The following is a 20,973-nucleotide window of genomic DNA, read 5'->3' on the forward strand; positions in this document are numbered from 1 at the left end:
CCAAGAGGAGATCTAGGAATGTTTACAGCAGTAGTAGTAATATCCTTACCATAAGGAAGGAGTATCCTATCCACAGGCTGCGCCAGCCCAGGGGACACTGTGGGATGGTGATGTCCTGGCTGTGCACGGCCACGGCCTGGGAAGGTGCCTCACACACAGAGCAGCGACTGATGTACTGTGGGATCTGGGCGCTGTCCACTGGCATCATGGGGATGGGAGCAGTGGTGGAGAGCCAGTAGGACTTGTCATTGCGGCTGGCGTAGTAGCACACCTCGTTGATGTTGCAGTAAATGAAAGGCATGGTGCTGAAGCGAGGCAAACACGAGCCAGCAAAACCTGGAACAGTTGGAGAAGGGGTCAGACCAGGCATCTGCCAAACTCTCCAGCTCGCACACACCACATTCACGGTGGAGGAGGGCACGAGTGATGCTGCTCCCAGCACAGATCCCGGCCGAGCAGGCTGCCCCCACCTCTGCTACAGCCCTCTGTGCTGCCAGAGAGGACTGCTCCTTTGTTTATGCCTAAGAGAATTCTGTCAACTCACCGAGATCCTGGTTGTGAGCCTTTTCCTGCCCCTCCACGTACAGCAGGCTGTAGCCATCCCAGAGCTTATTCATTCCTATGGGGCACGGTGGGATTTGGTCTGACTGACTGTGCTTCACTAAGGTGTATCCAACACCCACGCTCCGACCAGGCATGCCCGGCAGACCAAGTGGGCCCGGCTTCCCAGCAACACCTGGGAGAGAGAAAAGGAGTCACTGTTACAGTAACCAGTGTGGGCATCAGCTGGCCCTGTACCCCACCTTGGCATTGTGTTTATGTCCATCTTGTACAATGAGGACCCCAGATTTTGATGGTTGTTATATGAATAAATAGACTACTTATCAGTTCCAAAAGCAGTCATTTCTCAGCACCCACCCATTCTCTACCTCATTTAATTTTCTTTCTTTGCCCAACAATGTGTATCTCGCAGTACAGTCATTCTGAGGATCTCAGAGCACCAACCAAAACCCAGTGGATTCATTTTTGTTACAGTGCTCTCCAGGATGATATTCCTTCTCTTCCTCACTGTGCCTTTTTTCCTCTGCTGTCCAACCCTCACAGCTGTGGTCACTGTGAATACTATATCGTTCTTTTACATCCTCAAGATGATCCCCACATCCACAAAACACTAAAACCAAAAGGGGTTCAGAATTGTACCTAGGGAAACACCAGCAGTGACATCAACAAGGACATGTGACAAAACTTTCCTCACTGAAGACTGAATTTTCTTCATTGCAGATACAAAACACAAGACCACTGACATCCTCTGGTCCTAACTGGCTACTGGGGAGGGTCTCTGCAGAAGCTGTAATCAAACAGAATTCTACTGATTGATTCTTCTTGATCTGTGCTCCCCAAATCATAAAATTACCTTCAAACCCCTGTGGTCCTGGGGCACCTGAAGGTCCTGGATCCCCAGCTATGCCAGGTGTTCCAGGTAAGCCATCACGTCCTTTCAAACCAGATCTTCCTGGCAGACCTTTTGCACCTGAAATACAATTATTAGTATCATCATTTCCCCAGACTAATGCTTTCACTCCTACCATCATTTTCCAGAAGGGAAACAGGTTGTCAGCAGCCATGCTGCGTGAGAGCTCACTCTTCACTAGCTGTGGTTACAAACAACCAGCTCCATAAGGGACTCCACCTGATCTGCTGTCCCTTAAAGGATCAAGAGGTGCAGCTGAATTTACACAGGGCTGAAAATGCAGCACTGAGATCTCAGATAAGCGACCGACTTCAGCCTGAAGCTACATCAGACCTAAGACTCAGGCTTCAGTAAAAGAGAATATTAACATTTAAAAATCACCTAAATGGCAGTGCTGAGAAAGTGATTTGCTGGGCCTTGGAGAGCCAAGAGGTGCCTGACCCACCGAAGTTGCTTTGCTAAACAATACAAACCTCAGGCTGAAGTTCCCAGCACCTCCCCAGTTACTCTGTTCAAGTAATCCCTAGTGCTGAATGATGACCACTGATACAATACCTGGTGTTGTATCACTGCATCACAGACTGCTACATTTCAGTGATCTGAGTCTACTTTTTACCTGGTTTTCCAGCTGGGCCCGGGAATCCAGGATCTCCATCAAAGCCAGGGACACCATCAATTCCTGGCAGACCAGGTAAGCCTGCAGGGGCTGTGACTTCTTCTGGCTGTGGGGTTATTCCTGGAGCCCCTGGTCTGCCAGGGAGACCTGCACATGGGGCAAATGACAGTGTAAATACATCACAAAAAAAAAAAAATCACAGTTTTGGTGCCAATTCTGATACAAAGGAGAAGAAGGAGAAATTAAAATCACCTTTGTATATCAGCACTGGGGATCTTGTAAAAAGTATGTCAAGCTCTTTCTAACTTACTTCAATCTCTAAGAAACTAAGAGTCTCCCAAATAATCCACTAAGGGGGCTCTGAAATCCTCCCCAGCCCAAACCATGTGCAATAAATGGCAGGTTTTTACATCCCCCAGCACTCACCTCGACGGCCCATTTCTCCTTTCAGCCCAGCATGACCGGGATCCCCCGGGGGCCCATCTTTACCCGGCATCCCCATCAGGCCAGGCTCTCCTCTGGCACCTGCAAAGACACAGCTGAACACTCAGGGGCTCAGCACAGGCTCCTGGTTCTGACCCCCGCCTGGGGCTCTGGGAAGCACACTGCATTTTGGCTCTGAGATGGAGGGGCCCACAACCCTTAAGGAAATCTGTGCCCATTCTGACATCCAGAATGGCTGCAGAGCCTCAAGACAAGAATTTCCACTGCTACCTAATTACACTTTATTGAAAGTACTCCTCTGCTTTTTTGGGTAACCCAGGGACAGTGTTTGGGGAGAACACATCTTCTCTATTTGGAATCCATCACTGGGCACAGCACAGAGGCCTCGGGATCCAACAGCCTACAAAGACAGCAGATCTTCATCTGACAGTGGTTCTGCATCCTTTCCTCGCTTTTGAGCTGTGTGGTTTCTCTGAAACCTTGTTCCTGAAGATCTTGTGGGCAGCTGCCCTTTATCCTCCTTTGGTACTGACCAAAGAGAGAGCAACGTGTTCCCTGCCTTAGCCCAGAACATCTCTTAACTCCTGCAATCCTCTTAGGCTCTTGTGGAGACCTAAATCCACCACACTAATGCCTCTGAGCACACAGGACAGGTGGGATGAAAGAGCATCTCCAGAGAGCACATGCAAGGGGGTAACTGTGATGACCAGCACAGCACCATTGCAGGTGGACACCATCTACTCAGAAAAAAGCCCACCAAAGGTAAGAGGAAAAAAATCATTCAGGGCACACTGAGGAGCCCTGGAGCTGGCCTCACTGTGCTACTTTTAGAGTCAGTAGGTTAAACCTGCATGAGCCAAAAGGGAAGATTTAGACATTTAGACATCAAACTGAGCTGTTACACCTGAATGAGGCCACACTCACCACCCAACAGCCATTCACAGTGGGGAGATGACATCTGCCAAACCACCCCCTGATCCTTTCAAGGCAACGTTACCTTTGAATCCAGACACTCCAGGGAGTCCAACTGGACCAGTGAGTCCCACGTCGCCCTTACTGCCTCGCAAGCCGAGGACACCGGGGAAACCTGGACTGCCTGTGTCACCTTGGTCAGAAGCTGGGCCAGGGGGCCCTCGTGGTCCTGGTAGACCTGGAAAACCTGGAGACAACAGAGTTAATTAGCAAAATCTGTTCCTGCGGCAAGGTAAATGCTGGGGTTACCCCCAGTGTGTCTTTCTAGAGGACAGTCATTGTTTGGGTGTCTGCATTTCCAAGGGTGTCATCCTCCCGAAGGAAAGGATCCAAACCCCATCTGCTCATATCCACTTTAATCCTTTTAACCACAATAATCCAGATTCAGATTCTGGGCCTGAGAGTAGCCCTTGCCCTGCATGGTAGCTCCTGGTGACTCAGAAATTCCCTAGGAGAAGAAGAGCAGTGGCTCCAAATCTTTGGTCAGGGAAAAGTCTCAGCCTCCCCAACAAGGCTGTGAGGTACTGAATGGGTACCAATGCCATCATGACAAAACTTTTAACTACACACATACCTGGACTGCCATCAGTTCCTGGATGGCCAGCATCTCCAGGCCTCCCACGGATATCAGAAGGAAGAGAAGCTCCAGGTGTTCCTGGCAAGCCAGGCAGTCCCATAGGCCCAGGAGGACCTAGGATAAGAAATACAAAGAGAGAGTGTCCCCAAAGGTCTTCATGGATTTCAGACATGGACAGAAGTAGTGGCTGAAAAGTGTTTTTATTGAGGAGAACAAAGAGACATCTCACTACATGAGGGGAAAATTTACACATTGTGCTGTTCAGGAGTGGTACAGAACTTTCTTGAAGTTTCTCAAACAAAGGGCCACATCACAGATTTAACATTCACCTGTCAAACTTCTAACAACCTTTGTGGCTTCCAGAGTTCTCTTTGGTAATTCTGCTGACCATGCAACCCATTAATCTGAGCTGCAGTACATCTTGCTTACAGAACATCACTATTTACCCATGTCTCCTGCTGAGCCTTTTGGTCCAGGGAATCCTACAGCTCCTCTACCCAGGCCTGGAGAACCTTCTTCACCCTTTGTACCTGGGAGACCTGCAGGTCCTTTCAGTCCAGGTTCACTCAGACCTAAATAAACACGGTTAACAAAGATAAGACAGTCTATTCAAATTGTGTAATAGCAGTTAAATCATTACACAAAGTAAGTGTTAATAAGAAATCAGACATTTACTACTGTCTCTGCTGTTTTCAGTAGAGCAACTGAAAGAGAAGAATATTCTATTTCATATGATCAAAAATAAGAAAAAAATCCAGCAAAAGCTTCCTAAAAGCAGAATCTGGAATACAATCAAAGAAATCAGCTTCTGATTTTACTGATGCCTTCCTTGAGCTCCATATAATGGAGGGCTCTAAAAAGCAGTACAGAAACATTTCAACACTAAGCCCGACTCAAAGCAAGCATTTGGTGCTGCCCTGCTCAAATCAAACATCCATTAGAAATGGAAGAGTTTCATGATTTCACTCCATCAGTTTTCCAGCAGTGACACAGTCCTTCAGGAATTCAAGGAGAACCATCAGCAGAAAAGCCTCCTCAGCTCCACAGGCTGCATCCTGTTCTTACTGGCACAGGAGAATTTGTTCATGCACATTCAGCGTCCTGAGGTCTTTTTCTCAGGTCATAATTAAATCCAGAACTGGATGAAATAGGAGAATTTTGTGGGAAACACTGTTCTCATGATGGAGCAGTGCATGCATTTACCCAGATATGACACTTCCACTACACATTTCCTTTACCTGGCGTTCCAGGAGACCCTTTTGTGCCTGGCAAGCCATTCAGACCAGTCAAACCTGGAAATCCATGAAAGCCTGAGGAGACAATGGGAACACGTAAGTGAACAAATTACCAAACAATCTCGTTAGATGGGAATGCATAAGATGCTTCATGGAGAATACAATGCCTAAGAGAAACCTGGCACACAGGGTGCAAAGTTTTCCTTCACACAAGCCCCCTTCATGGAAGCTCTTCCCACTGCTCTCACCAGTTTTACTCTCAGTGAACACCCACCAGTGATTGGGATCAAGCAAGAGCCTCTCCCTTTCCAACCACTCCTCTGCTCATTTCTAGCAGCTGGTGCTGCACAGATTGCCAAGAGCAGAGCTGGTTTCCCACGCACAGCTGGCCCACACATCAGTGCTGCCTGCTGGGATAAACTTGGCCAAAACACTGGTTTTCTGACCCAACTTCTCCCCCCATGTGCAGGCTCCAGATATACCTTTAGGTCCTGCTGCTCCGCGAGCTCCGGGGAATCCAACAGATCCTGGCTGTCCTGGGGGTCCTGGTGGCCCAGGGACTCCTCTGGGCCCAGCATTTCCAGGGATTCCTAAAAGCAGACAAATATTTCTGTACTACACATCACATCCAGGCTGAAACAGCTCCATCTTACAGCTTCTGTTCCTGCACTTGACTCCTAAGATGGATGAATAAACTACTATTTAAACAAAGCAAAACCAGACCCAAATCTCTCCTCACTACCACTACCAGCATCACACATCACATTTGATGGCTCTTTATTTTAATCATAGCAATGACATTCTTTATCATCCACTAAGTGACACACTGAAACAATTCACATACCACATAACTGAACTGTTTTCCAAATAAAATATTTCAATAACAACTTCCACTGTTGCCCAACCTGCTAGTAACCCCACAACCCAAAGACACCTGTAGCTGTCCTTCTGGGTGAGTTTGGCTCTAGAGAGGGAGCAAACAGAAGTGTTGAGATGAAAGAGCTGTGAAGAAGCTCCTACTGCTTGTATCTAAGGGAGGTCTTTCCTATTTGTTAATGGAATTCCTTTAGGTTTCAATTGTGCAGGATTCACCATATTTGACTGAGAGGACACTAATGTCAAGAAATTCCAGTCTTCTTGCCAAAGCCTCAGCTGACACAGACCAAACAGGGCTAAGGAAATCAAGGTGAGGTTGTTCCAGTCACACCATGAGCTGCAGAATTGAAGAGGCCTCATCCTGTACCTGCTGGTCCTTCTTGGCCAAGATCTCCTGGGCTGCCTTTGGGTCCATTCACCCCAGTGTTTCCTGGGTAGCCTGGCTCACCCTTGAGTCCTTCTCTCCCTCTCTCTCCTGAAAGGATAAAAACATACAGCACAAATTAGGACTGGAGAAAGGTGTGAAGAGGGTGAGAAATGTGATATGTTGAGGTGTCTGCTTCAGCCATTGCCAGGGCCCTGGGCTGGATTCAAAGGATGCCAAACACCAGTGCAAATTCACAAGTTCCTCCTCAAGAAGTGAAGTGGACTCAGCATTAGAACTGGGCTGGTCTCAGACATGTTCATTATCATCCAGATTTGTGCCCCACCTGGATTCCAGACTCCTCAGATCTTACCTCCAGGAGAGGGCTAAAGTATTTAAATTCATAGATTACAAAAATACCCAAATTTGGCAGTGCCATCCTGTTTAGTCTCTGGAATTTCACTCTTCAAGTGAGCAATCAAGGGATACTTTACCTGGGAACCCTGGGTCCCCTCGCTCTCCTTTTGCTCCAGCAGTGCCAGGAACACCAAGAGACTCTCCCTGGTCACCTGGGAAAGAAAGGCCATTCTGTAACTGGTTATTGACAGAGGTTTCCAGAGCTCTCAATGACCTTGTTTATGAAAATAAAACCTTGCTAAACTTCAAATTCATGGAGCAAACAAAGACAACAGCAAGTGATGCACCTGAGTCTGAAAACACTTGTAACCAGCAATGGATGCAGATCCACTCGTGCAAATGCATAAGACAGACATTCACAGGTAATTCCACAACATCCTGCACTTCACACTTTTGATGTGAGGAGATGAACTTTCAACGGACCATAAAGTATTTAGGCTTAGGATGGGTCTTGTCTGAATGAAGCCCCTTACAAGGGGACATGTATTTTTGAGCCAGTCACTGGAGAGCAGTGGACACTTCCAGAACACTGCTCATTCCTTTATGTCATTAATTTTAGGACTGTGTGTACTGAAAGACCATGTACACTGTGAAAGATTTCTTACCCTTTGGACCAGGGAGGCCCACAGGTCCTGGGAATCCAAGTGTTCCTGTGATGCCATCTGAACCCTGAAAAAAACACAACCCAACTAAAATGAGCCTTTGCTTTTCATTCTTGCTGTCCCAAGTCTGGGTTATGTGGGATAACAGAACACAAAGAGGTAGGAAGAAATACTGCATTTGTCGTAATAATTAATAGTAATAATTAAATGACACTATGAAAGTGTCATTTAATGATATGAGCCAAACGAAAATAATCTGGAATATTTGTAAGGAAAAGTCCTGCCAGCTTCTGCTGCTTTGCTACAGAAGTACCAATCAGAACACAGGATTCTGCTAAGAGCATCAGAGAAGATGAAGATGCTTAAGAAGGTATTTACCCTCTCTCCTGGCATTCCTGGAAATCCCATGATACCATGTGTGCCCTTCTGCCCTGGCAGCCCAGGTTGTCCAGGGGGGCCAGGGAAGCCTGGGTCACCATGAAGACCTTTCTCTTTGCCTGCTGACCCAACTGGACCAGGGAGACCAGGCTGCCCACGGCTTCCTGGGATTCCTTTATCACCTGGGTTATACAGAAGAGTGTAATGTCAGTTAATAATCCAGAAGAGCTGGCATTAGATCTGTGCAGAATAGAGCTGTTTTCTCAATATTCAGAATTGCCAGATGCAAGCCTTGCTGGAATGGCAGAACAGAAAACACTAATACTGCAGGCACTGTGAGAAGGACAGACCATGCTCCACTGACAACAGGCCCAATTACTGAACAACTGACACCAGCAACCAACTGCAATGTTGTGAAATACCTCTGGGTCCAGGGAATCCTCCAAGTCCAGCTAATCCAGGATCTCCTTTGTCTCCTTTGATTTGCAGTGCTTGTTCTGAAGTCCCAAGAACAGGAAGACCTGGTGGACCTATATCACCTCTGTCACCTGGAGAAATAAGAAGTCAGGAAATCTTGCAACATAACCTAGCAGGGAAAGGACACAGCACTAGAAGCCTGCAGACAAAAACACAACTTCCATGTCTCCTGATGCAAATTCATCAGTAAGTGCTCAGCACCTTTGTCAAACAGGCCAAAGCATTTCACAGGGAAGAAAAGAGCTTGGAACAAGATGCCAGACACAGACATCTCAGAACAGCCTCCCAAGTCCCTCTGCTGCACACCCAGAAAAACCATTTCAGCTGTTTCTCACCTTTTTGACCTTGAAGTCCCACAACTCCAGGGCTTCCTTTTCCTCCAGCTGTGCCAGGAGCTCCTTTAAACCCGTTCACTCCAGGGACACCAGGCAGTCCTGGCATGCCAGGAAAACCAAGGAGGCCAGAAGACCCTTTCTCACCTGCATAAAAATATTGAGAAATAGAAATAGAAAGGGCATATTAGTCTCTATGACTAGTGAGCACAGTAATCTCAAGACTGAAACACATACCTTTTGGCCCAGAGAAACCTGGACGTCCGTCTTGACCAAAAGGTCCGGGTGGCCCCACGAATCCTCTTTCCCCAGGAGATCCTGGAGCACCATCAAGACCTGGGAAGCCTTTCATACCAGCAGGGCCTTGTGGACCTACATCCCCAGCCACGCCTTTGACTCCAGGAAGCCCTGAATCGACACAAGAAGGACCTCAACAGAGTGTACTGCACAAGCACCAGGACAATCCGTGGCAGCTTCCCAAGCTCTTTAAACACAGCGTTGTTTTTAATGACAAATGGACCTTACGGCACATGCAGCCTACGAGAAGGCAGAAAGCTCAGAACTGCAAAAGCATTAGTCAACTAATGATGAAATACCTATGGAGAGGGTTACTGCCTACATCACTACACAACTGGCGAGAGTGAAACCCCTTATGACGTGGCCATTTCTGACCACCAGACACTGACCTGTAGTGCACAGCCTTACCTTTATCATCAAGGCAGCCACACCAGAGTGGGGAGCACCATTAATGTCAGCTTCTGCTACCTACCCCAGCCTCTGGGGAACCAGAGATCGGCTGGAGAGGCTTGTCCTCACAAGTTTCTTTTCCACCTTGGTAGTTACTCCAGAGCAAATTGCTCACTGAAGGAACAAGCTGATTGTGCTGTCACAAAACCAACACCATATGCACTGTTTTGCCTCTAAATGTTTCTAGCTGAAGCTCTGTAACAGTTTACGATTTTAAATAAAGGCTCAAACCACTGAAAACAGAATGCTCAGATTCAAAGGAATGAAGAGAAGGGAAAAAAAAAATCGGGTGGCTTCTGAAAAACGGCATTTGCAGCAGCAGCACTCAAAATTCAAGCTTTGTTGTACTTTGTTATAATCTTCTAAGCTACAACTCTGTGTTTTTTGAAGCAGAAGATGAAAGGGCTGCCTTACTTAAGAAGACAAAGGAAACACACACACTTAAAATCTCTGCATATTAAGGATTTCCTTATAGGCTTGAAGCTTTGTTACCTTCTGAGCATTCTCATTCCAATGGTTCTTTGCCTTCTGGTTTGATTAGCAATGATAAGGGGTATCACCTATGGTCAATGCAATTCTTGTAGCATTAAAAGCCGGGTTGTTAGTCCATGAGCTTTTATGCTACACTGCATTTTCTCACCTTGACAGCCTATGTGAAGAACCCATAACCAAACAGTGTGACATCAGAAATGGAGAGTTGATGATAAATGGAATAGAAACATGGTGAAGGGAAAAAACCGACAAAATATGTAAACAGAAAGAACAAGGGTGCAAAAGAAATTAATGATTCAGAGAGACAACAGCTGCAAAAAACCTTGATTATTTGGAGCTTATCATCCTAGCAATGGGAGTTTTTTTAAAAACAGTTGAAGAAAAGTCAAATGTGGCATACAGACCATAAATGTAAAACAGTAGAGAGGCAGAAGGAATGCTAATATTAAAATTTTAAAAAAATTAAAAACTCTATGACTTTCATCTCAAATAATGTTCCTGCTTTCATTCATTTGTTGCCACTGTGCTTCAGCCCTGTCATGCTACATATCACAATGGCACTGTTATATCCCAGAGTTATGTCCTAGACCACTGTCTACCAATTCCCAGGTCTCTCTTTGCTTGGTTCTTCAGTTTAGCATACACTGTTAGAAAACACTTTAGTCTCTGCAGCTTGAGAGATACTGCTATACTCAAAAGGTGGGTTTTTTTCCCCTTCAGTGATGGGCAATATATTTATCTCCTGCCTCAGTGAAGAGAAGACGGAGAAGACAAGTGCTTGTGCTGAGGAAACCAATAATTTTTTGATCTAAATCACATTTCAAGCAACCTCACACATTAGAAATTAATTGCCATGAAAATGGGAGATGAAGATTAGTCAATGATACAGCCAGCATGTAAGAGCAAAGATGTTAAAAATATCAAGACATTCAAGATTTCTTCTTTCTGCTACGCTTTGGGACAACATTTTTAGGCAGGAGCTGCCCAGAGTCCAAAGCAACAGCCTCAAAATCTGCCCTCTGTTACCCATAACCAGAGGTAGGAACTCACTCCTAGCAAATGCCAGATCTCTCCCACACTTGTTCAACTCTGCAGAGTTCAGCCCAGCAAGTTGTCTGCACTTGAAAACACGACATACCTGCTGCTCCTGGAAGGCCAGCTGAGCCCACAGGTCCTGGTTTTCCCTTAATGCCAAAAGGACCTCCAGGGCCAGGAGGTCCCCGCAGTCCAGGGACACCTGAGTATCCTGCATGACCCTGTTCACCTTTAATACCCAGGAGGCCTGGTCTTCCATCCAGCCCTGGAAACAGAGGGTTATGATGTTACAGAACAAATAAAGCAAAATTCACGTTTTTAATTAAAAAGCAAGTTTCAATAAAAGCCTTTGAGTTGCATTAGATTCTAAGAGAAAACCAGCAAATTACCATCTGTGAGCAACTCTGAGGAGGTGCAGTGTCTTGAGGAGATTGGAAAGAGGAAGGGTCTTTAAAGGACAGTTTGATGTCCCCAGATACAAGCAGTATCACTGCTCACCTTTTGGTCCTGGAAATCCAATATCACCTGCAAGCCCTTTATCACCTGGGAGTCCAGGTCGGCCACGGTCTCCCAGGGCTCCACTCTCAGCACCAAATACATCTCCAGGAGCTCCTTTTATTCCAACTAAGCCTGAAGCACCCATTTTCCCTGGCAAACCATCTGTTCCATCCAGTCCTGGAAGCCCTTGTGACCCTTGTTCTCCTCGAGGTCCAGGGAAACCTTCAAGAGAAAATCAGTAAAAGACACTCAGCAGAAGCACAGAATACTTGCTTCCATCAGCATCTCGAACAAAATCAACATTCTTCAAAATTCCATGCAAAAAAAAGTTGCTTGAAAAGTTGCAGAATGTTTCAGTATTGAATTAGAAACAGTAATTGGTGTCAGAAAGTCACCCCAGTAACTTCCCTCTTACCAGGTTCCCCTTGCAAGCCCATTATTCCTGGAGATCCTGGCTGTCCTTTAGACCCATGTAATCCAGGTTGGCCTGGAATGCCAGAAAAGCCTTTGCTGCCTTTGGGACCTAAGGGTAAAAATATATTAATTAATAATACTAACAACGAACAGTGGAAGACAGAAACAACAGCACAAGAAAACAGGCTCAGATCTTTTCTGCAAAGCTGATGCTGGATACCCTTGCTGGACACACAATTTAAGCTAAATAAAGTCTCAAAGCTATGGCTGTTCATGAGCTACATAAACACAGAAGCAGGGGGTTTGTGTTCAGAGGCTTGAAAGGGAAAAAAATGGTGCAGTTATTATGACAGTCCATGGGATCTGAGCTGAGTTACTTTGGAAAAAAAAAAGACATTGTTCTGCCAGTTAACTCTCTGGAATAACTATCACTTGGAGGAGGATTAATTAGGAGGTATTATCTTGCTTGAGGAATAAGTGCTTCTTGGTAGTCAGCCAGTGCATTACGTGAGTTGTTCCCTACCTGGCAGTCCTGGAAGCCGGGAGTCCCCGGGGGCCCATACGCTCCAGGAACTATGCAGGGCAGGGTGATGCCTAAAACAAAGGAACACTCAGGTTGCACACAGTCCCTCTCAGGGTGATGGTCAGAAGAGGAACATTTAGTATCCAGATGCTTTTTACAGGACACATCAAAAATGGTTGTGAGTGAACTTCTCTGAGCCTTTTCCTCTTCACAGTAAAGAATGACATGTTCCAAAAAGCAAGCTTTTGGGGTACAAGTGACTTGGAAAGGGTAGTTTTACTTAATACTGTTCCATTCACCTCACATGGCCTTCAGAACTTGTGCAAGTTTTTCAAAAACACTTCTCACTTACAATAGCATATTCTGTATTTTACATTATTAATCAGCAGTAGAGTACTTGAACAATGGATATTTCATGGGAGGGTCACTGAAATGTAAATAGGACTGTTTCCTTGTGTGTTTTGCAAAACTATGTATGCAAGTCTTACTGCAAAAATTATATCAGCAAAACTTTACCTTCCCCAACTACTTCATACTCCACCTTATCACAGTTTACACAATAATATCTGAATATCAAGAAAACCAAACAATTATGAAATCATCGTGTCAGGCATAAAAGTGAAATAAGAGCAATTCCAACATTTTTGGGTGATCTCATAATATCAGTCTAGCTTTTTATGAAACACTGAGTTAGACTTCCAAAGCAAGACAGTTTCACCCTGTTTCACAGCATTTGACATGAACTTGAGCAAAATTCCTCAGTGGTGTCTTTGACATGGTAACTTCAGTGGGTCACAGACCCTTTCCACATTTTCGTGTTCAGGCCTTTCAGTCTGGACAGCATAAGAAAAGAATATTTCTTCCACCCACCCACGTTTCTTTAATATTAGATGAAATTTCCTACATCAAAGGGTCTTTTAATGTATGCAAATTATTTCCTAGTATGGAGGGAATGATGCATTCACAAGTTTTCTTACACATCTCTATGGAGGTGCAAACTGAACTGGCTAATGACTTATTCACACTTTCCCACATATTTTGACTATAGATACTCTTCTACAAAGGACCACTCATTGTTCCCAAAGCTTTGATGTAGCACTCATAATAAGCTGGTTTCCTGATGTGCTCCACAGAATATCTGGAGCTCACATCACGCAAAGAGCATTTTACTTTTACTTCTCTCACAATGCAATTTTAATTTGGCAGATTTTGTAAGAGACAATTTCCTGAACAAAGACGTAAGCATTTCATAGCTATGAGTTAGTAAAGCTTTTAGCATTTAGCATGTGACTTGGATTGGAAAAAAAGCTTATGCAGACTGTTGCTGGGGGACATTAATGCTGGCTGTCTCCTCAGCCCATACCAACAACCCAGCACGACACTGGTGTGAGGTAATACAGCATCCAGCACAGAAGCCCAAATACACACAGAATGAAAAATATACTGAAAACCAGCAGTGACAAAGAAAATACACTGCTTGTCTAAATTCATATTTAAATGGCTGACATGGAATCAAGACACTGGCACTAGTTCTCTGCAGTCATTTTGTTATGAAAGCATTTTCCATAAACGTTTAGAAGTAACTCAATTTGAGAATGAGCATAAAACATCATATATGAAGCATTATCAAAGCCATATTTACTTATTTTATCACTTGTCATTATGGGATGCTTTAGGTACACACACTGACAATGAAGTAGGCTGTGCTTTTTTAAAAACCTCATTTTATTATTCTTCCTAAGTACCTTTGGTGTAAAATGATTCTCCAACAATAGTCAGTGAGTAGGTCCACCTAACACTCTTAGTATTTGAGCACTGCTTGAGTATTTGTTGCTTATCATCTGTGTCCTCCTGATCATGACAACCTGAGAAAGCTGTGACTGCTGTGTGAGGTTGGTGAGCCCACAAACCAGTCTAAATTAATTTAAAGAGCAATCTTTAGCCTAATGCAATCTTCTAGCCTGGCTGCAAGCACAGCAGTAAGCTGAGTGCCATTTGACTTGCAGCTTTGAGCCTTGTCAAGATAAGGGCCCAGCAACACCTACCTGGAGGGCCTGGAAGACCCACTTGTCCTGGAATCCCATCCATTCCTGGGTCACCTGGTGGTCCACGAACTCCACTCGGACCCGGATATCCAACACCAGGGGAACCTGTTTCTCCACGGTGGCCCTTGGAGCCAGGTAGTCCTGGCAGCCCTTTCTCACCTGGGAAACCCAGCCCACCATCACCCTGTGCAGCAAAGACAATTACAGCTGAAAATCAAAGATATATCATTTTTAAAAGTGCGTAAGAGTTTCATTGTGCAAAGGTTCAGATGAGCCTGGAAAGGACTGTAAATTATTTATCTTTATTTTAAAACGCAGGAAAACTCAGTGGCTATTAAAAGAATATTTTATGTTCTATTTGCCAAAATGCAAATATTACATATTCTGAAAGTTCTGAAAGACTTTACTTTCTTTTTAATTAAAAGGTTTCTGGTGTGATTTTTCTATTTTGAGATTGCCCTTGTGATTATGCCCCCAGTGTCTATTATCTTTTAGGACACAATAAAAACCAGCATTAGGGTCTACCCCACTACTGAAGTTTATCTTTTGACTGGGTAGCCAGAGGTATAAGGACTGGCAATTATTAACCCTGATGAAGAGAAATTTGTGCTCAGGGACTGTGAATTCTTATGTATTTAAAGATCTACCACAGGCCCGATCATGACCAGTTAGCTAGGCCTGGCTACTGTCTCTGCTCCTTATTCCAGTTTTGAAGCACTGCTGCTGAATTAATCTGGACTTACTGGAGGGCCTGGTGGGCCTGGCAAGCCTGGAAGTCCATCCCTGCCAGGAGCTCCCGGGATGCCTGAAGGTCCTCTGGGTGCTGTGGCACCACGGTCCCCACGAGCACCTTTGGCTGTTGCATAGGATGGATCCCCTTTTTCTCCCTTAGGGCCTGGCAGACCTTGCTGACCAGCTGAAGCCTACAGACCAAAAGATAAAAAACCCCAGGGATATGAACATGCAGAGAAAAGGCTTGGCTCCTTAAAAATGTCATACGAGGAAAGGACACAACGACTGGAGCTGGAAAGGATCTCCAAAGGGTTTCCTATTGAATACATTGCACTGGAAAAAAAAAAAAAAAAAAAAAAAAAAAAAAAAAGAGGTTTGATTATTTTCAACTGTTTCTACTGTCACTACATCTTCACATGGCAGGACAAAGCCTGGTATATAGCACTATAGTGACAGCAATCTTGTATGGCATCTGGGAACATTATATCACTCATGATATAACAGGACCCAAGTACTGAATCTTCTTCCCTATTCCTTGGTGTCCTGCATTTACTGACACTGATAAAGATACTCTGAAGCTGAAAGATTGGTATCTTTATGGACTATGTTTTTCAAAATAAATACTTACAATGAGCAATGCTCAGCACTTTTGGAAAATCCTGTTTGTTATGGTTGCTGTTTGATTAAAAACCCAGCTGAATTCTCACTAATGTAATGAGCATACAGCAGTCAGGAGGCAGACTGCATCTACAGGGCACAGTTTTTACAGCTACGAGCAATGATGTGGAAAGATCTCACCCTTTGATTTTTCAGATCTTCCCTCCATGCACATGTACATCTGCTTCCCCAGCCAGCCCTCACTCAGGAAGAGCCCTGGCTCTAATCCATGCATGTCTACATCCAAGAAGTCCTGGGGTGAATAACTGCTACTGTTTTTCTCTTGACTGCTAAACGTGCAGTTCTCAGAAATTAAGAACCATTTCTTCTCCCATGTTTTATAGATGATACTGTCTCTACTTTCAGCTCCTTTTCACAGATCAGTTTCTAGGTTGCCTTTTTTTTTTAAATCCAAACAAGTAGAAGACATTATGAAAAAAAAAAAAAAAAAAGTGTTCTGCTTTCACTACATTCAACACCAGCAATTGCACAAGGGCACTTCTTCTCCTTTAATTCATGACAACCAATATAAACTCTTCCTGCCTTACCGGAGGGCCTTGCAGTCCTGGTGCACCCACAGTGCCTGGGTCTCCACCAATGCCCTTGGCACCAGGCACACCAGGGCTTCCCGATGGACCTGGTGGACCTGAGATGCCTTTTAGACCAGCTCTTGTAACTCCTCCATCACAAGCACAATCACCTGCCTCTCCTGGAAAATACAGTCAACACTCCAAACTCAGTTTCATTTGGATAAAGACCCTTTTCAGTTGCAAGAGCTTCAAAAGGAGTATTTGATTCAATCAAGACAAAGTCATTCTCGTATGATTTGATTTTATGCCTCCTCTGCTCAGCTGATGAGAGTGCCAAGCAAGTGGAGCCAGATTTTCCCCATTGTAATTTCTGTGCAGTGCCCCTCACCAAATTACCATGTGCAGAATAAACCTCAGCACTTCTAGACCTCTTCCCAAAGGTTTAAACTTTCCTAAACAGATGGGTTTAGGAGAGCTTTAGAGAAGTCTTGTTGGTTTTTTTAGAGATAGTTATTATGTCAGAGAAAGCAGCTCCATACTCCCAGTCACAGTAGGTTACAGTGACCCTCAGCTGAATCTTTATATTTCCCTGAACTGTAATTGGCCATGGATCCAAACAATCACCAAGCACAGTGGTGTCTGCATCATAATGGCTTTTGCAGCTGAATCTGTCAAACACTAAGACCCAAATTCTCACAAATTTTAGCACAGAAGAGAATAAAAATTGAGTTTCTCTGCCATTTACAGCCTGTATTGCAAAAAAAAAGTGAACAAGATTTTATTTCTAAGTCTCACTGCATCTTATGGCTTTAAAGCATAACTTACTTGGTTAATTTTCTGGGTATGAGATATTTATCAGCTTATTTGGCTGAGCAGAGTGGGAAGTAGAAATAGGATTTTACTGGTAGTGCTGGGCACAACTCTGTCTAAATTGTAAAGGCTGTTGGCTCCTTTAACCCAGCTCAACCTCCTGTGATTTATCATAAAGACACATCTCATCCCTTAGAATATTAACCATGTGTAAATGTATTTCTGAGGCCCAGGGACTGCTAAAAGGGTCTCCTGAAACAAGAGGCAATTACCTTTGTAGCCCTTTGGACCCAAAGCTCCTGGAAGTCCTCGTTGTCCAGGCTCCCCTGGGGCCCCAGTCCTTCCACTCAGGATCATCCCTGGGGAGATTGAAGGGCCTATATGCAGAAAGAAGGCAAGGAAAAGCCATGAGAAGGGTGATTTCCAGCTCATTACTGACTTATAATGTCACTTTTGCAGCTGACAGAAGTGGCATTGGATGAAGCTGCAACTGTGGAAGTTACACAGGGAGGTGGAACTTGGTTGGTCTCATGGGTTGCAGTCCTCTGCCACCTTTGCTTCCAGCTCCTCATACAGAAAAGCAAAAGCTCCCACGACGTGGGTGCAAAAGAGTTTCATTCCTCTACTCTGCCACTGCACCTTTTCACAGACTTAGTTGGCCAAAGAACTCACCAAACTGTGAACAGGAAGTACAAAGAAGGGCAGATGACTTCTCATTCAGTGGCTGCAGCTCAGGAAAGACACTAAATGGCAAAAAGGTTAAGGGGACTTGCCCTGTCCCTCAGTTCATGACTGCAGGATTATTTTCTACATCTGTTTATATGCTGAGTAGAATGAAACATAAGCTGATGGGAACAGCAGCGGAAAGTGATCCAACAATCTAAAACTACACTGTCTGAAAACCCTTCCCCTCAGTGACAACAGTAAGACCAAGTGCTGACCAGCACCGTCTGATGTGCCACGGAAACAAACTGCAATCATCAGCTAAACACAGCTACAAGAGCTTTACAGACTCTGCAGAAAAGTGAGCCAGATTTGACTAGCAAACAGTTATTGATACGACACCACTTATTCCTTCTGCACAGAAAATCATTCCATCAGATCATGCTCACTGGCTCCATCACTGGAGCGTGTCCTGTTCGAAAGGTTGGCTCTCAAAAATAAAACAGGCTGTTTGAATGCAGCTTATGGCAGAATGGTAAACCACAAAGTTTTGTAAAATCAACCCTTTTCATGTAATACTCTGTTTCTGAGGAAAACAAAACAATGCATAATTAATTATTCAGGCCATCTATACAAATGAACATGTAAAAATAAAATCACATTTCATTAGCTCTGAAAACTGTCTCTTCAGGCATCCTGTCTGAGCCCTGGTACCCAAAATATCTGCTCATGAGACAGACATTTACCTCACGTGTTCATAAGGTCATGGTCTATTCTTTACCTAAGCTAATAAGAGACTAGCCTAGAACTTCAAAGTGTCACAAGTTGTGTTTACATAACCCTGTGCTTCAGTCTTTCCAGCCACCACTCTTAACAATAATTAGCTCTATTTCCTTACCTCATAGAAGTGGTTGCTGTTATACTTAAGTTTGTGGGTTACAATCAGGTGTCAATCAAACATCTAAGATTTACTAAATACATAAATTCAGCTTGTTTCACTCTGAATCCAATAAAAAAGCAGATGTAAAATATGTACGTACGTGGTGGCCCAGGCAATCCCGGTGCTCCCGGCAGACCTGGTAATCCAACTCTGCCAGGAGGGCCTGGTAATCCAACTGTTGCTCTTCCAGGCTCTCCCACTTCACCCTTCACACCTGGAATACCTGGAGACCCTCCAGGGCCCATTCCATCTAGACAACAATGACACAATGAGCAGTCCTCCAGCAGAAAACACATTCCAGTATTTTTAATGCTGTGAAAATGACTGTTGGGCCCTGAACTACAACCATGTTAGCACAGAACAATTTGTAACTGTGCACAAAGGAAAAAAGTACTAATTGGAGGCACCAACTGCCTTAAATTTACACACTCCTTTGGTCATTCAAAAAGCCTCACAGCATCATTGCAGGACAGAACTTCACAGATGACATTCAAGTGAAACAGAAACTTCTGAGTGAGATTTTTGACAGGGCAAATGGGTTGCACCAGCTGTGGGTTTATCCAGATAACCTGTTAGCTCTTTATCACAAATATGAAAAGTCATTAAAAGAATTTCAGAAGCATTCACTAGGATTTAAAATGTGGGAAGGGTTCTGCCAACCAGCTCAGTCAAAATGGAAATCAAATAACAGCCTCCTGTGTGCACTGCTACACCAAATAGTCACACATGAAGATTTACCTGGGCTGTAATAACTGTGGCACTAACTCTGCTCCCATCCAAAACTGGCTTCTCTATGTGTCATCCCTGTCTCCTGTTTCTCATACAGCAGTCTACAAATCAGTTGAATCTCCCCGCTGAAGGAGCAGGGAGAGGCTTGCTCCAACACCTTCACCATCTCCAGGCCACTATCCAGAGAATTCCCAGCAAAAAAAAAAGCAAACAGCTTGTAAGGGCACTGTAAGCAGCTGCTTTACCTATCTCCAGGCCTGGAAACCCTGGTGCTCCTGGAAGGCCTGGTAAGCCACTGATCCCTTCATCTCCTGGAGGACCAGGTATTCCTGGGTTTCCAGGGTCCCCTGGTGCACCTATTAGACAAAGAGGAAAACAAGGAAGAAAATGTCAGAATTTCTGCTGAAAGACTCTTCAGTCAGTTCCTGCAGTGAGCACTGATCTCATGGACAGCAAGGGCTGCCAAGCTGTTAGCAGGAAGCCTGTTAGTCAAAGTTAGTAATAATGAGAAAAATTCCTCCTGAGCTGTTATAGAGGTTGTTTCAAACTTGACCACACGAGAAGGAAGAAGAATAAGAAAGACCATACAATTTGTTCCCTTACCTTTATGGCTTCACAGACTGTTCCCACTGAGGCCTCAATCAACTGTGGCATTAATTAAGCTCATTTTCTCAACAACATTCTTACCACATTGAACAACAAATAACAGCAGAATGACATTCAGAGCACCCATTACCAAGCAACACAAGGAAGCCACTTTTCCTTGGTACACTGAAGACAGACACAGAGCAGACACACAGCACTTCCCCGTGCTCACAGTCTGCTTCCCAGGCAAGAAATGTCAACCTGCCTTGGAACAGATCATCCTGCAATGTGGGGATGAAAGGCTTTCTGTAAACTCTGAAGTTATAAACCAAGGACCAAACATATCCCTATGCCAACAACACAGAAATTAAAGGAAGAATAACAAAGATGGGTTAGACCCAATATACAATGTGGAGAAGTGGTAAAATACAGTAAGAAAGAAAGTTGGATCAGAAAAAGTGCTTTAGATGAGTTCCAAAACAAAATGGAAATGGGTACCTGAAATGACTACACCTTCCCTGTCAATAACGACAGGAGGGCCTGGGGGACCGATGTCACCTAATTCACCCTGCAGAGAAAACAGATTCATGCCACACTGAGATGGGTGATGGAGAGGAGGAGAGCTTGTCAGGAAACACACTGTCTGTGGTCATTCTCTAACCATCATTGCTTGTGTTGGTGAAGAATTCACTTTGTTCTGCTATTCACAATCATCTGCTGTCCCGACTTACACCCTCCTGTCTGATGAAGCTGATGGCTGCTCCTACCCAGCTATGCTCTGAAGGCATCCCATTACCTCAATAGGAAGCATG

The 20,973-nt window shown here is 44.5% G+C and overlaps 1 protein-coding gene across 1 annotated transcript in view; it reads right to left on the reverse strand.

The window, feature by feature from the left end:
• COL4A6 (collagen type IV alpha 6 chain) overlaps positions 1 to 20,973 on the reverse strand; it is a 104,385-nt gene that overhangs the window by 2,625 nt on the left and 80,787 nt on the right. The window contains 29 exon segments of the mRNA XM_050310363.1: positions 50 to 336; positions 545 to 736; positions 1,415 to 1,531; positions 2,088 to 2,234; positions 2,514 to 2,612; positions 3,529 to 3,690; positions 4,078 to 4,194; positions 4,527 to 4,652; positions 5,319 to 5,390; positions 5,798 to 5,905; positions 6,559 to 6,666; positions 7,050 to 7,124; positions 7,578 to 7,641; positions 7,953 to 8,134; positions 8,375 to 8,500; positions 8,765 to 8,908; positions 8,999 to 9,169; positions 11,139 to 11,300; positions 11,534 to 11,755; positions 11,949 to 12,056; positions 12,471 to 12,485; positions 12,488 to 12,541; positions 14,516 to 14,699; positions 15,259 to 15,438; positions 16,453 to 16,613; positions 17,517 to 17,621; positions 18,948 to 19,097; positions 19,822 to 19,932; positions 20,660 to 20,729. Coding sequence (XP_050166320.1) covers positions 50 to 336; positions 545 to 736; positions 1,415 to 1,531; positions 2,088 to 2,234; positions 2,514 to 2,612; positions 3,529 to 3,690; positions 4,078 to 4,194; positions 4,527 to 4,652; positions 5,319 to 5,390; positions 5,798 to 5,905; positions 6,559 to 6,666; positions 7,050 to 7,124; positions 7,578 to 7,641; positions 7,953 to 8,134; positions 8,375 to 8,500; positions 8,765 to 8,908; positions 8,999 to 9,169; positions 11,139 to 11,300; positions 11,534 to 11,755; positions 11,949 to 12,056; positions 12,471 to 12,485; positions 12,488 to 12,541; positions 14,516 to 14,699; positions 15,259 to 15,438; positions 16,453 to 16,613; positions 17,517 to 17,621; positions 18,948 to 19,097; positions 19,822 to 19,932; positions 20,660 to 20,729 — 3,819 coding nt within the window.

Source organism: Myiozetetes cayanensis, unplaced genomic scaffold (assembly GCF_022539395.1).
Source record: "Myiozetetes cayanensis isolate MyiCay16 unplaced genomic scaffold, myiCay2020 scf15, whole genome shotgun sequence".
Lineage (NCBI taxonomy): Eukaryota > Metazoa > Chordata > Aves > Passeriformes > Tyrannidae > Myiozetetes > Myiozetetes cayanensis.